General features: G+C 38.8%; 1 protein-coding gene across 4 annotated transcripts in view; it reads left to right on the forward strand.

Annotated features, from left to right (window-relative positions):
- Window positions 1-16,745, forward strand: part of Myrfl (myelin regulatory factor like) — a 150,612-nt gene that overhangs the window by 52,446 nt on the left and 81,421 nt on the right. For all 4 annotated transcript variants that reach the window (XR_015443458.1, XR_015443459.1, XR_015443460.1 and 1 more), the window contains exons 6-10: window positions 4,587-4,737; window positions 7,284-7,479; window positions 9,480-9,556; window positions 10,992-11,102; window positions 12,412-12,502. Coding sequence is in view for 1 of the 4 variants with exons in the window: in XM_087192413.1 (XP_087048539.1) it covers window positions 4,587-4,737; window positions 7,284-7,479; window positions 9,480-9,556; window positions 10,992-11,102; window positions 12,412-12,502 (626 nt within the window). In the remaining 3 variants the exon portion in view is untranslated. The remainder of the gene's footprint in view (window positions 1-4,586; window positions 4,738-7,283; window positions 7,480-9,479; window positions 9,557-10,991; window positions 11,103-12,411; window positions 12,503-16,745) is intronic.

A 16,745-nucleotide genomic window follows, 5' to 3' on the forward strand; every position in this document is an offset into this window, starting at 1 on the left:
AACTAAAATTCTGGTCTTAAATCAAGTTCTTTGTATGTCAGGCCAGTCATAATCCCTCATGGCTTCTTAGGAATAACTGAGTCATGTAGCTGAAATAAAGACAAGCGATACCTAAAACTGGCCACCAGTTTGGACTTGTGGTCTGACGCAGGTGGCTGCACCCTGCTCTGTCCGGCTTGCTCCGCCCACTTGCATCCACGAGACCATGAGGACACCCCCCCCCCCCCGCAGGCCCACCAGCCACCAGCTTGGCTGCACGGGTACAGGGGGACATAAAGGCCATTGTCCTGAGTTGCAGAAGTGAACAACAGAGAGAGGGCCTCTGTCAGGCTCCCTGATGAAAACTGAAGCCCACTGTAAAAGTGAAGAGAATCTCTGCAATATAGGCACACCAGACCACTGTACTTGGTAAGTTGGAAGGATCATCACCTCCCATTTGAACCTGGACTATTTTCAGGGGAAAGACAGCTGGAACCTGTAATAGAACCTTGCAGAGTTCAACCCTGCAGGAGGACAGGGAGCTCATTTTGGGACTTGCATCCAGAAATCTGCCTGACTCTCACGGGTCTGTGACTGGCTTACTGAGACTCATTGACTTATAACTGACAGCACCAAAAACAAAAATGAGAAGACATTTAAGCAAGTCAAAAACTCAGACTTCCACCCCACAAAAGGCAATTTCTGGGGAAAACGAGGTGGAAAAGTCTGATAATCAACCACCTGGACACCCTGAACTGATAGCACAGGAAGTAACAAAACAGATGAATGAGGCTCTAGAAAAATTCAAAGCAGAAATAATCTCCCAGATAACTACAGAGATGGTGAGTAGAGTGAAAGACATAATTAGAGGCTCTAGAATAGAAACAGATAAAAAAAATAGATGAGCTCAGAAACATGCTGGAAGCCATGAATGCCCAGCATAAGAAAGAAATGGAAACCATGATCACCCAACATAAGAAAGAAATGGAATCCATGAAACAGATTCAAACAGATATTTAGGAGATTAAAAACTCCATTGAAAGCATGCACAGCAGATTAAGGGAATCTAAAGATAGAATATCAGATATAGAAGACAGGATTGTGGTTAAGGACCATGAGAACAGAGATCTCTTCAAAATAGTAAGGGACCATGAGAAATCAATCCAGCAGCTGCTAGGTGATGCAAGGAAGAATAACATAAGACTGATAGGAGTCCATGAAAAAACAGGAGAAAATACAATTGACATAAAAAACTGTTCACAGAAGTAATAGAAAACTTCCCAGACAGAGGGAACTGGACATACAGATAAGTGAGGGATATAGAACTCCAACTAGCCATGATCAAAAAAGATCTAAACCTAGACACATAATAATCAAGATCCCAGAAACCCAACAGAAGAACAAAATTCTACAGGCAGTTAGAGAAAAGAATCAAATCACCTATGAAGGAAAGCCCATCAGAATCACGGCAGATTTTTCAACATAAACCCTCAAATCAAGGAGAGCCTGGAGTGAAGTATTTCAAGCCCTAAAAGAAAATAATTTCCAACCTAAACTGTTGTATCCTGCAAAATTATCTTTCAAAATCGATTGGGAAATTAGATACTTCCACAACAAAGACCACCTGAGAAATTTCATGAACACCAAACCAGCACTCCAAACAATCCTAAGCAATATCCTAGAAAAAGACAATGAAGAGCACAACTCCATGAGCCCCAACAGAGGGAAGCCACCAGGCAAAGTAAGAAACTAAAGGGAAAGGGGGAAAAAAAAACAAACAAGAAATAAAAGAGCCAACAATAGTAAAACATCATGACAAGGATGAGTCAATTTCTATCAATTATAACTATCAATGTTAATGGTCTCAATTCACCAATCAAAAGAAACAGACTGATAGAATGGATTAAGAAGCAAAATCCAACAATATACTGAATATAAAAAACACACCTAACTCAAAAAGAAATACATAGACTGAAGGTAAAAGGATGGAAAACAGCTCTCCATGCCACAGGAACCCAGAAAAAAGCAGGGGTAGCAATTTTATTTGCAAACAAAGTAGATTTCAAACCAAAACTAATTAAGACAGACAAAGATGGTCACTACATCCTTATGAAGGGAACAGTCTGATAGGAAGAGATGACAATTATAAATATATGTGCACCAAATATGAATGCCCCCAACTATACAAAACAAATATTCATGGACATGAAAAACCAAATAAGCTCTAATACAATTGTAGTGGGGGATCTCAATACCCCATTATCACAATTAGACAGATCATCTAGACAAAAAATTAATGAAATTCTAGAACTGAACCAAGCTATTGAAAAATTGGACTTAATAGATGTTTACAGAGTGTTCCACCCCACAAAATCAGAATATACATTCTTTTTGGCTGCTCATGGTTCATTCTCCAAAATAGACCACATGCTAGCTCATAGGACATGTCTAAGTAAATGTAAAAGAATTGAAGTTACCCCCTGTATATTATCAGACCATAGTGCAATAAAACTGGAGATCAATGACACAAGAAACTGCAAAACTCCCACAAACACATGGAAATTAAATAACACCCTCTTGAACAAATAATACCTAAAGGTAGCATTGTTTAGATGCTCCTTGGTGGCAAACAAGGGGCTAAGCACTTTGTAGACATCTCCTCGTTGAGTCCCTTCAACAACTCTGGGAGGTGGCACATGGTTATTCCAGTTCTGCAGATGAAGAAATCGAAGTCCAGAGAACATAAATAATTTTAGGTATTTACGTATCAGATGTTTAGGTATCAGGTGTGTTTAGGGCTCACACTGACCCTTCTTGATGCTTTCTTTGTTACAGCAGAGAGGAAGGAGAGAAGGCAGAACTAGTTTCTCCCTTTCTCTGAATTTTGTGGGAGTAGAACCATGAAATGATTTTATTTTTGCAATTTTTTCAAAAATATTTTAGGCCAGGGAGCTTTTGGAGGAGTGAGGACATATGCAGGTCTTTGTGTTGCCCACCTCCAGTGTTACTAGATGGGAACAAATTTTTAGGATTCCAAGAAATCTCTCCTTCATGGATGTTTTACAAAAACTAAAAAATATATATTTTGCTTAGGTGACATTTAGTGTTGAGATTCCAAGAAAAATTCATTTTCTATAACATTTGGTATTGTTTGGGAAACAGTTCAAATTATTTATTTTATGAAATATTCAGTGGAAACATAAAGGAAAAGTTAGAGAAGTAAAAGAAAACTCAACCTTTCTCTCCTGCATCTCCCACACTGTGGGCTTTAGTGGCACATTCTGTAAAAGCAAATGTCTATTTCCCTGTTATTGCTGACAGCCTGCACCTGGTCTTACCAACACTCACCATTTCCCTTCCGCTCCTGGTGTCAGGCAAGAGTGATGGTAGGGCTGTTAGAAAAAAAGGGAAACAGCAAACGTACCAGTCACATTTTACGTAATATCGAGGTTAAATTATATGGTTTGGGAGGCATACTCAAATCAAGACAGACAACTTTAAGGATTATGCAAAAATAGGGGTTGGCCATGTGAAATTGCTGTTATCTGACAGTTTTGAAATACAAAAGTGGAAGTTTCTTAGAGTTGATACTACATACTACCAAGATCTGTTAGTTTCTCTTGGTTTTAACTTCTGAAAGTGCTTTCACTTCTATTCTCTTATTCTTTGCTTGTATAATGTTGCAAGATGAGCAGCACACATGTGTTTAATTTTCTATTTTTCCAGTTGAGGGAAGTAAGATGGTAAGTGAATAACTCATCTAAGTTCAAAAAGCTTGTTGGAACAACAGAATATGGGTGCCACACAGACCTGTAACAAATTAGGATATATTGCTGTAAATAACAAAAAAACTAAAACCAAAATCCTCAAACTGCCTTAAGCAATAAAGCAAAACAGAAAACAAACAAGAAAAAAAACAAAGAGTCAGGGGATCTACTGGCTCCTGAAACCCAAACATTTAGGACTGGATCCCAGAGCTCAAATGACATCATCAAGCCTGGTTGTCCTTCATAGTTCACCCTCTTTTCTGCTGTACTGGTTTCATTCCTGCGTGAGCTTCCCCTTTATATCCCCAATGATGCCAACAGCTCTTGGGGATGTATCTTGTAGGTTTAAACCTCATGGAAAACAGTGAGCATCTTAGAACCTGAATTCTTGTGAAGTGCTGAGATGCCCTTTACTTGAATCGCGAAAGGCATTCTTTTTTTGTTTTCCTTTGGTGCCGGAGATTGAACTCAGAACCTTGAGCTTGTGTGGCAGGCAGGGGCCGTTTGCAGCCATTCTTGATGAAAGTACTGAATGCTGTACTTTGATCTACTGAGCCTGGGTCACCTGCCCTCCTGGAGCTTGTAATAGACTTTATTGGGACCACACAGTGGAGGTGAGCAGATGCTATACAGGATCCTCTTAGAGATCACTGACCCCAGGCTGCTCTTCTTACAGATGAGGGCTCAGGGCAGCAGCACACCTCTTGCCTCCGACCATCTGCGCCTCCCATTCAGGCACTCTGCCTCACACAAGGCCCATGCATCAGCTCTGTGCAGCTGCCTGTGAGTCTGAGAAGAGAAGTTTAGCAGGAAGAATCTAACCTACTGGTTTCATTGCAGTGACCAGCAGGAGTCACAGCAGTGAAGTGCAGGACCATAACAGTGAGCTACAGAATGGGATGCCTGCAGGCCAGTTCTCCCCTGCTCTGAAGTGGCAGCCATACCAAAGTGTTCCTTGGCATAGCTTACTAAACTGTCATCATGAAAAACTGTAAGTGGCCTTAGCAACACCTTGGGTGCGTGGGAGTGTGTGTGTGTGTGTGTGTGTGTGTGTGTGTGTGTGTGTGTAAACCAGTGCTAAATCTCATCATTGAATCAAAGTGTTTGGGCTTGGATGCTACACCTGGTCAAGGGCTGGGTCAATGAGGAAGTATCTGTGTTACACCTTATTTTTCCATCTTAACTAATTAATAGCTGGGACATGGGCTTTTGGCCTTCAGGAACCCAGACTTGTAATTCTAACTCATAATTTACCCACTAAATGGTGGAGGGAAAGGGTATTTTCTGAAACCACAGGCTCAATTTAAACTAAAAGTTGGAAAACAGAACTTTCCCAAATCACTAACACTTTATCATGCAGTTAACTTAGAATGCCATGGAATACATTGTAGGAGTCCACATTAACTCGTTAGCCAGTGACACCCTTAACATCTGTGCCATGAAGCGGTATTATCAAGTTCACTATCAATATAACTTGCATGTTTTGAATGGTGAGCCTGCAACCACAGGGAGTGGTTTCTTCATATTCAAAGACTGGTCAAATCATGCAAATTATCCTAAAACTAGAAAAAAGTTTAACCATATTTTTTTTCTTTGGTATCAGGGATCAAACTTGGGACCTTGTGCTTACAAGGCAGGTGGCAGCACCACTGAGCTAAATCTCTGGCCCTAACTATATTTTTATAACATTATAGTTTTAAACATAAATGTGGACTCATGCATTATTGATATTAAACAACCTTTAAATTGTCTCTTTATTTCTTAAAATATAATTTGCCTAAGTTTTCTACAGTTTTTCTTGCTTACAAATGCTTCCTTGAAACATTAAAATATGCCAATGGTTAAGTCGAATTTTCAAGTCATAAATATAATATAAAATTAGAAACTTTGAAAGATAAATTTGAGGGCCTTCTTGGTATTTGAGGCCCTTCTTGGTATTTTACAAATTCAAATAGAGCAAAGTTTATTATGAGAACATTTGTGTTGGATGAACTAGAAGAAAGAAATAATATTTCCTTAAAATGAAGTCTAGGGAGTTGGCCAGACTAATGGTCATATATAAGCTGTAAATTATACCTTTTTTAAGAATTATTTTTCACAAAAAATTCCTTTGCTATTCTCAACCAACACAGTTCTTATTACCTTCCATAATAAAATCAATGTAGGGCCAGGGATTTAGGTCAGTGGTTCTGCCACCTGCCTCACAAACACAAGGACCCGAGTTCGATCCCCGGTACCAAAAAAATTAAAAATAAAATCTATGTAATTCTATCCATATAGCCTTTAGATGAGCTAATTAGCAGATTAATTCTAGAAACCTGAGTCATACAAAGTTCTGTGGTAGCATCATACATGTAGTCTTATCAAATTCTTCATTCAGTGGATTTCCCCTAGCTGCTGTTGTTCACTGTGATTGTGAAGCCATTGACTAAGCATCTACTTAATGGTAATCTGTGAAACAATGACTTGATCCTTTGGGAGGTGTTTTACTGACTTGCAAAGGACATGAACATTCTTTTCCCAAGAGACCCATTAATAGTATGTGTCTGGAATTAGAGCAAAAATTAGAAACTTAAATTGTATATTATAATGACAAACATCACATTTAAGATCCCAGGAGGTAAAGATCTACACAGTGGTAGAGCAGTGAATAGTCCCTCTTCCACTCATGGTTCTTAGAAGGAGCTTCTTTTCTGAGGAAAAAAATCCAGCTATAGGAATATTGATGAATTAAAAATTCTGTTCCATATCTACAACATGAATGGAAAAAACCACCAAAGGAGTCCTCTACTTGAAAACATTATTCATTTAATGTTTTATTTTTATTAACATTTTAAAGTATTTTGTTAAACGTGATATACACAAAGGATTTCTATTGAACATAGCTATGATAAAACAAAGTAAAAGTCTGATTAGCCATCCTACCACCGCATTTTCTTTTCCAACAGAAATTGAGTTTGAAGTAGTTAAAGTAGTTCAGTTTTTCAGTGCTGTCATCAGATTGGGAGAATAAAAAGGAAATGAACATACTCTAGTAAACACAGGTTCCCAATGACTAGAATATCTGGTTCTAGTTAATTTAATTTAAAGCTATTTTTTATATGACCATCAATGGACTGAATATTCATTCATTCATTCATTTTGAGTGTGGTAGAGCTGATAAAGCTTAATACTTTTTTTTAAAGAGGAAAGAGATTAATTCTACCCCAGATATTTCTTAGTAATGTGATGATTTTGCAATTTCTAGCCTACATCTTTCTATTGCATTATGGAGTCAATTAAAAGTTTAGGAAGCACAAAGGGGAAAGGCAGATTGAGGAAATGATGTTTCCATTTGACAAAAATTGTACTTTTTTGTGAGAAGGTTAAGAAACTGGGGCTGTGTTTACAAAGATTAAGGGATCAATTGATTAGATATAGCCAAAGGCACTTTTCACATTACATTTTCTTGAAATGTTTGTACAATGAATATTGATGGTAAAAGAAAACGTGTGGAAAATATTTGTAAAATTGGTTTCTTGATTCCTTTCTTCCTAGACCTGATGTGGGCTATCAAGTTGTCACAGACAAAGGATTTAGTTTCTCTCCAGCAGATGAGGCTTTTGTTTGTCAAAAGAAGAACCATTTCCAGATAACCATCCACATCCAAGTTTGGGGAAGTCCAAAATTTGTTAAAACCCAAATGGGCCTAAAGCCAATAGAAATGTTTTACTTGAAAGCTTTTGGAATTAAGGTAAAACTTTTATTTTTTCAATTGAATTTAATAATAAATTTAATAATAAACCATCTTAAAACTTAGGAGTTTAAAATAATATCATTAATATATAGGAATCACAAATCTGCAACTTGGTCAGGCTTGGCTATGAAAACTCATGTTTGTTGAGGAGTCATCCCTGGGATAGCTCAGCTGAGCCATTTCCAAGATGGCACCTCATATGCTTATACATTTGGGCAGCCATTGGCTGGAGATCAAATGGGACTTTTGTTGGGAGCCCTTAGCTCTTCCCTACATGTACACCTTTATGGGATACCTTGTGCTTCCTCACAGCATGGTGGATGGGTTTTAAGACACAGGAAGTTACAGGACACAGGAAGTGGAAAATCCCAATTCTTCACCTCAGAAATTGGCACAGCATCACCTCAAACTATAGTTTTTCTAGTTTCCTGTGTATAAATCCTATACTTCTTTTACTAAATTTATTCTTAATTATTTTATTCTTATTAATGCTGGTGTGTTTTCTTTTTTATTCAATGTATTTGTATATTTTTTATTAGTACATGTGTGTAGTACATAATGCTTATGTTACTTGTGGGGAATTGGTATATGTACATAGCACATCTTAATTCCTTTTTTTAGTCCTCTTTCTCTTCCCTTCCCCCTCCTTCCATCTCTTGATCTTTTTTCCCTTTTAGCAGATTGTACTTCCCTACTTCCTATCATGTATCTTTTATTTTGCTCTTTATTTATTCTTTGGGTTTCTCATATAAGAGAAACTATGCATATAGGATAGATTCATAGTTTTTACCAGATTCTCAAAGAGGTCTCTAATTTAAAAGAAGCCAGAGAACCACTAATTTAGTCAATGCTGGTCTTCTGTAGTTTAAGAGAAGGGAAACTGAGGCCCAGTGATGTTAATCAATTTATCCAAGTTAGTAGACGATTGAGCTGGGTTTAGAATGTAGGCAGTATGACTGGGAAGTTAAAAAGTATCTATTAAGTTATTACCTCATATCCAGATCCTTAGGGGGAGTAGCATCCATTACCTACATATTTCATTATGATGGTTAATCTAGGATTGGCCGTGGAATCTCCTAAAACAGGATGAGCTACTGAACTCAAATAATATTGTTACCAAATAACAACAAAACACATTTTTCTGATTATGTGAGCAATGTAAGTCCATTGTGACAATTTTGAAATATAATAGAAATATATGAAGAAAGCATCAAATTAAGTTATATTTGGGATGTTATATTTGTTACTAAAGCTACACTAAATATCTGTGTGCACCCATCTTTGCAGAAGGATAAATTCCAAAAGGAGACTTTATCATCAAAGATATGAATATTATTAAGGCTCTTAATGTAGGCTGCCCAATTACTTCCCAGAAAGATTGTTACAATGTATTTGAATATCCATAAGCTGTATATTACAAGATCGGTCTCATGCCCTTGCTTCTTGCTATTCATGGAACAAGAAGAAGAGTATGTAGCAGATGCTGAATAAATGTCATTTCTTGTATATTATTTATTTTTATTTTTATATTATTGTTTCTTCATGGTAGAAAGTAAGCTCCGGAAGAGCAAGGATTTTTGTTAATTTTGTCCACTTCTTATCTCTAATGTTTAGAGAGTGCCTGGCACAAAGTAGGTGCTTAATAAATATTTGTAGAATGAATGAATGTGTGTGTTCTTTGAGCTGAATTCGTCCTGAGTTTATCTTCTATAGTTCAGTCATCTACTACTTGACTCTGTATTCACTGCTTACCTGAACTGCTTTGTTGTTTTGCATTTTCATTGTTTAAGTTTATAAGCATTTATTTGTTTTCTCATCAGTAGCATTGTGCTTTAAAGCAGGGGCCACTGTATTCTGTCTTTTCAGTGATTTGCCCTTAAATGCTAGAGTCTGGCATGATGCCTTGAGAATTTTTTTAAGTATCTAAATATTTTGTATGAATGAATGTTTATTTAATAAAGTTATTGCTATTAATTACTTTTTATTGTTGCATACAGGTAGAAACCACCAATCAAATAATTGCTATTGAACAGTCCCAAGCAGATAGAAGCAAAAGGATTTTCAATCCTGTTAAGTAAGAACTATTTTTCTGAATTCCTTGGTGAATATTTTGGGAAGAAAATCTGATGTCTAATTTATTTTGCTTATTTAAAATGAAACCCACTGTAGAATATAAATTAGTAACACTGTAGAATTTTTTTGTGGGTACTAGGGATCGAACTTGGGACCTTGCGCTTGAGAGGCAGGTGGTGGAACCACAGAGCTAAATCCCTGCCCCAACACTGTAGTATTTTAATAGAGTGGTACCTCGGACCACAAACTTAATTTGTTCCATGATTCTTGGGAATATGGCCACAGACACATCATGTTTGTCACTTGATGTGGAGTTCATAAATGGAAGCAAAATTTTGCTTAACACTTCTGTTTGTGAACTGATTGTGAACAGAAGTGTTGATGAACTGAGGCACTGTATTATTGTATTATGAATGCATATTTATCAATAAAAATAAAATTGGCAAAATATATTGGAAACACTGCAAAATCATTTATAAAAGGATTCATTTTAAAAAATCATCCTTTTTATAATCATTTAGTACTAACACATGTTACTAACAACTTTGGTTCCTTACGAAAGATTATAGCCTTATCTTGCCTTGCACTTCCCATGTAAATCAGCTTGATGCTGACTGAATTAATTCAAGGTTCCATTTCCACACTGTGCATACAATTCAGTTTTTCTTATTTTTATGGTACCAGGGATCGAACTCGGGAACCACTGAGCTAAATCCCCAGCCTGTTTTTCTTCTTTTTAAAGGCTACATTGATGGCTGACTGGACTCAAGATAGAAAGTGTGCACTACTGGTAGTGTGCACAGCCATATGACACTCCAAAGTCGAGACATCTCAATGTCTTGACCCTCAGTCAGTCCCATGTGAGCTGGGAAGAGAATGGCCCAACACCTTGGACAGACCAGCTCATACAGACCAGGCACTTGAACAAACAGCACTCAGCTTGCTTAGAGTGTGTGTTTCTCCCTTGTGTAGTCTTCCCTTGGAGGAAGTTGCCCCCGTCACTAGGCTAGGAGAGAACAAATACATGAAGGAGAAGCCAAGGCATTTGCAAAGAACCTAGAGAAACTGCTTGTCCAGAGGTGAGTGCTACAGTAACCATGGTAGCAATACAGTGAGAGGCACCTTTCTTCTCACTGAGGAGGTCACAGAGCCCATATGTGGTGTATGGAGCATACGGCACTCATGAGTCAGAAACTCTGGGCAGAGCTGCTGAGTGAGCATTTCTCAGTGCCCAAGTCATTCTGTGGCCTTTCTGGTGGCTGCCTCTGGCTGGGTTGTGGATCGGACTAGGAATCAGTGCCTGTAATAAACTGTCCTCCACAGTGTGATGGGAACTGAGGACTCAACACCTTGAGAGTCTCAGAGTGGGTTAGATATGATCAAGGGTTCTGTGTTCTCTTATAATCTCTTGGTATTTCTGCTATTTTTTTTTTTAGAATTGACCTACTGGCTGACCAGGTCACCAAAGTAACACTGGGACGATTACACTTCAGTGAGACTACGGCAAACAACATGAGAAAGAAGGGGAAACCGAATCCTGACCAGAGGTACCAGTGCCACTGTGCACACTAGGAGGGCTAGACACACCATCTGACATGAAGCAGCTTCTGGGGACCCTCTGGTCCTCATATGTTCATGCCTCATTACTGTTTTGAGCTGAAAATTGACTTCATTCCTCAAATTTGTTTGCTAATCCTGAAGCACTGCTGTAACCATTTTGATTAAAAAAGGAAATACCTTTGTATCATGATTTAAACCTGTGGTTCTCAAAGTGTGGTCCCAGGACCAATGGAGATGGTGACACCTGAACATTTGTTAGAAATACAGGTTCCCCATCCTCCACACTAACACCCTCCTGAATAAAAAAGTGGAGCTCAAGAAATGGAGCTTAGCAATTTATATCTTAGCAAATGTTCCAGATAATTCTGATACATGCACTGGTTTTAGGACATAGGTTTTGGTGCTGGGAAAAATTGAGTTTGAACTTTTAATGCTGCCATTTGCTACCTTAGGCATATACCTTAATGTTTCTGAGACTCATTTTCCTATTCTGTAAAATAGGGGCAATAACAATATCTTACTCCAATAAAGTTGTTTGGGGGACCTAAATGAAATAATGTAAGCAAACTGCTTAACCCAGCACTTAACATATCTTGAGTTTTCTATGGTAGTTAATCACAATAATGGTAACAATTATTGCTAGTTCTGATTTATTTTAGATACAGTGAGATAACTTTTGTTTTCCACGGCTATACCCATAGAGTATACCAAGGAAGTTGGTAACTTTTTTTTCATGCAGTTTTTAAAGTGAAACTTTTCTGATATGGATAGTTTTTTTTAACTTTCAAGAAATAGTCTAATCCGAAGACTGTTTCTTCAATTGTCCATAGGAAGAAGTAATTGCAATAACAGTGGTAAAAATTGCCTTGAAATTGGAGGGAGGTTCAGGTCTTTAAGGCCCAAGACTTGGGTGTCTCTGGATGTAGGGACTTCTGGTGGGTTCCTGTTGTGTTTGTGAGCAGTGCCATGCTGAGGGCCCAGGCATGCAGTGAATGAGGCCTGGCAAGACAGGTGGGCTTAGCCCAGGCCCCCAGTGGGAACTCTACCCAGGGAAGGCTGCTTTCCTGCTGCCCTGGAGCTTGACAAACACCTCTACTTCAGTACAGAGTACACACGGGACAATAGCAAGTGCATCAGTTGCTCTCTTGTTTCAGTGGGGTGCAGCTAAGAGCAGAAGGGAAAAGGCAAACTCATCTCGGTAAGTTTACTAGTATTTAACTGTCGGGTGGTGTTTGATCACACAATGATGTCTCCGCACTCTGATGTGTTGGCATTGGTCTGCTGTTTCTGAATTAGATACTTCAAGTTGGTGGTTGGACTGTATGCTGCTAACCAAGACCAGTTCTATCTGCTGTCTGCCCATATCTCTGAAAGAATCATTGTACGGGTAAGCCTTATTCTTTGATTTTTCTGGATTCCACTTGCTTTTCTGTGCTGTAGGAAGAATTTGAATTTTCAGTGACATACTTAAAATGTGCTATTTTTAAATTGTTATTGGTGGTAATGATGATAATAGTGATAGCAGAAAAAGCAATTCAATTATTTTAGTGTTCACACAGTGGTTTTCAACCAAAGCCAATTTTATCCCTCAAGAGTCACATCGTAATGTCTGGAGCAGTTTTGGTTGTTGCAACGGGCATCTAGTGGGTAGAGATTAGTGATGCTGCCCAATGCTGTACAATGTACAAGGGAACCCTACACACAAAATTATTCCTCCCAAAATGTTGATGGTACTAAGCTTGGGAAATCCTGATTTTTACTGCATTCTAGGACTGAACTAGACAATCTGTACATGACAGATAAAGAACTGACCCCCAAACCTACAGAGTAGGGAAAGTACCATGAAAGCTTTCTGTGCTTTCTGCTGGGCCACAGCCTAGTACACAGGAATGGCTCAGCATATTGTGCTGAATGGTCACAGCTATAGACGGGAGTCTTGGCAGCCACAGGAACATAAAGCTGTTGGCAGCTGCAGCTGCAGCTATGTAAGGCCAGGCTGGCTGCTGCTGAGAATACCAGAAGCATAAAGTAACAGGTAACTGCAGGCTTGGCACCTGTAGGTCTTTGAAGGAATGAGAGAGGAGGAGCAAACTCCAGGAGGGAAAATCATTCACTGAGGCCATGCCCACGGATGTGTTAACCATGGGCCCTGGGGAGAAAATCTGCCCTTGGGAAGTGGTGTCTCTCCTTGCCTGCTTTGAGGTGTCCTGAAACAAAGGGCTCTCTGTAATTTTTTAGTCAGTTAAAAGTAATAAGCTGCTTATTGTTGGAAATCCTTCAAGTCTCAGAATTTTATAGGCAGTGAAGTAGTGAGAGAAATGAGGTAGAATACTTATGTGTTCAGTGTCCCCATGGGAGGGCTGGCCACACACGCCTTGGGACCTGACCTAATCTGAGGTGAATGAGGCTCCTCTGAGGCCAAGGTGGGAAGGCCCTCTTCTTTGGCCATGGGCCTGTCCATCCCTCACTGGACAGACTTTGTTCGACATTTTGCCTGATTGTAATCTGGGATTGCTTTGCTGTCAAGTCTGGAAAGCTAGGTCACTTGTTGTTTCTAATTTCTCTTCAGAAAGAATAAAGACAGACAATGCCTTTCTTTTCCAAGTTTTCCAAGACTAGATCTCATGACCGTGCTGTCCTGAGCTGTGTAATTCATGCTTGAGTTAGGCAGTCCGCTAGTCACTTGCATATTTTGAATAATTTACCTGATGACAAGATTTCTATATTTCCTCCTGGTGAAGCTCTCCTGGGGCTGCTGTACAAGTCCAGGACAGCAACGGGAGGAAGAGGGTTGCACTCTGTAGCGTTCTGTTTAGCCAAAAGCTCTCTGCTAATTGGCACCTCCTCATATCCAAGGCACAAAGATGATTCTCTCTGAGAAGTTGAAAGTTTCTGTAACTCATGTTCAGTATGAATATAAAAAAATGTTAAGTTTTACTCAGCATACATTTGGTGTCATGTCATTTACTAATAAAAATTAAATTAAAAAATAAACGTTTATTTTAAGAATGATTGTATCCAGATTTAATAGCTTCCACCAAGTCTCTTTTTTGGCTAAAGAGAACGCCCTGTTCTGTAAGTGTGCTGAGCAACACAAAAGTTATCCGAAAAGCAATGAGAAGAAAATGCTAATGCTAACACAAACCCTTTGTATTTTCTCCCAACTGAAAATCCATTATTGATATCATTCTAACCTCCAAACATAGAAGTGAAAATGAATGCATACTTTTCGGTCTACATAATTAACATTTAAACCAACCAAAAGAGAAACTGAATTTAAGAAATGGCATTGTTGTTTGATTTGGAGAGTTTTAGGAATGTGCACAGAACACGTTTCCAGAGGGGGCTGTTCAGGCACAGTATATCCAGTGATGGTGAAGCTTTTAGAGCTTTCAATGATACAAACAACCCGGTGCAGCATTCGTGGCATAGGTTCACCACTAGTGGTTTATACAGTGGTTTGGGAAGAGGGTAGATCAGACTGCATCCTACCCAATAGCCAAATGTGGCCTCTTGGGCTATGGCCTGGTTCTGTTAGTATGAGCTGCAGAATGAAGTACAGGAAGACAGATTTAATAATTAAAGACATTACAAGACCTGACACATTAAGTGGAGAAGTGCAAACTGCCTTCAGTAAATCCAAATTCACTTTGTAGACTAAGAACCATTTCTCCAAACCTTAGAGATAAGCATTCTATTATGCGGTGAGGGCATTGTATGAGTGCTGCTGTCTGATGAGGCTCAGGCTTCCAGGAGGGGTCCAGAACAACAAGTCTGTCTGAATTCTCCTTGGAGAGAGAATGGTGGGCAGGACTCAGTAATGGTTCATCCAGGTTGTCAATCAAAACAGCTTTAGAAATACATTATGTTCCTGAGGTGTAAATTGGGCAATTTAATGGAAATTAAGATTTACTCCAAAGAACAGATTTATTTCCCAGGACTTTTTTTTGGGGAGTGTTCCCCAGTGGAGTTCCTTCAGACTCCCCTTGTTAACGACTAGGCTTTACTTCAGCTCCACGTTCCTTCTGAAACACTTAATTAAACCTGGTTTGGAGTGGTGTGTTGCAAGCAGGAGGGATGATTACTTTTCTCTGCCTTTCAAAGACACTCTAGGATTTCCTTATTTTGAAAAACTAATAAATGATTCCAGTTTCCTTCCCAGAAGAATAGAAATGGCTACATCCTCCAAACCTCTCTTCTACAAACCAAACTGAATGTAGGAATCCAACACTCAGAGGTAGGGAAGACAAGAGACACAGTCACATGTATGGAAAGGGATGAGGACAGAACAGAGTGGCCTCTGTACTGCTGAATTTCACTGGCTCTTATTTCTGACCACCGATCTACTTTCTCTCTCCTGGCACACACACACACACACACACACACACACACACACACACACACACACACTTTTCTGGAGATCAAATGAATTTTTATTTACCCAAAGGAATGTTTGCAAAGTATATGTTTCACCTATACTTTGAATTCAGCAAACAGAGCTTTCTTTGAATTCCACAAACACAGGCACCGTGGTCTAACCTAGAGTTTTTGATTTAATAGGCCAAGGATGCCTAAGAATATGTATTTCTGAAAAACTACCACAAAATGCTGACATGCTGACCTGCAGACCACTCCTTGGATGGCACTGGTGGAGAGTTTTTCTAGATCCATTTTTGGTAACCCTTTCAAAAGGTGCAAAACTTGGTTTCCTAACTGCTACCTTCTTCAGGTCAAGCTCTCCTATTACCTTGTTGGCTGCTGTTTTTGAATTCCAAATAACTGTAAAGCAAGAACAAGAAACAGAAAACAAAATGCAAAAAATATTCCAGCTTTTCATTCCCTATTTAGAATAGGCCTGAAATTACTAGTGATGCTGTTTCCTATTCCATAAACCTGCAGGGGGCACCCTGTACATTGGATTCTTCATGAACAGCGTCTCAGGGGGAATTGTGGCACTCTGCAGGTGAGTTGCTGAGAACAGATTAAGTGTTTACTGGTTAAGCCCTGATTGCTCTGCCCAGTAGAGCACATTGAGGGATGAATTTATGACTATTCATCCTCATTTTTGCAAACTGTTCATGAACACATAATTTCAGTTAATTCCACAATAACCCTGTGCAATAGGTAAAGAAGACATGATTATCTTTATTCTTCAGAAGATGACATTGGTACAGAAAGATTAATGACTGTCCCAAGGTCACACAGCCAGTTGGTATCATAACACAGACTAGAGTGTTCAGGTCTTCATAAATATATGAGGCTGTAAAACTAATAATAAAACATATGTTAGAAATTTTAATGAATTCATTTTGGTGTTTGCTGCTCACCAACTGCTACTGGACCACATATTAATAGAAACTCAGAATTCTGAAAAGAGGTCCTACATTACAGTTTGCTTTGACACATGAAGATTGTGGGTTATAGAAAAGGGAAATACAGTTATAGATCTTATAGTAATATTTTCCATTCCTGACAAGGACTCACTTCCTAGGGCTATATATCCAATAGAATACTGTAAGCCAGTGTCTCTTTTCTAAAATGATTTGAACATATTTTAGAGATTTGAGATGTCATCTGATGAAAGCCAAGTGAAATGGTATAATTGTTCCAAAAAATTGAATCTACTTATA

The sequence above is a fragment of the Heterocephalus glaber genome, unplaced genomic scaffold (genome assembly GCF_053883595.1).
Source record: "Heterocephalus glaber isolate CG9 unplaced genomic scaffold, H.glaber_assembly_v1.0 deba00001571, whole genome shotgun sequence".
In the NCBI taxonomy this organism is placed as follows: Eukaryota; Metazoa; Chordata; class Mammalia; order Rodentia; family Bathyergidae; genus Heterocephalus; species Heterocephalus glaber.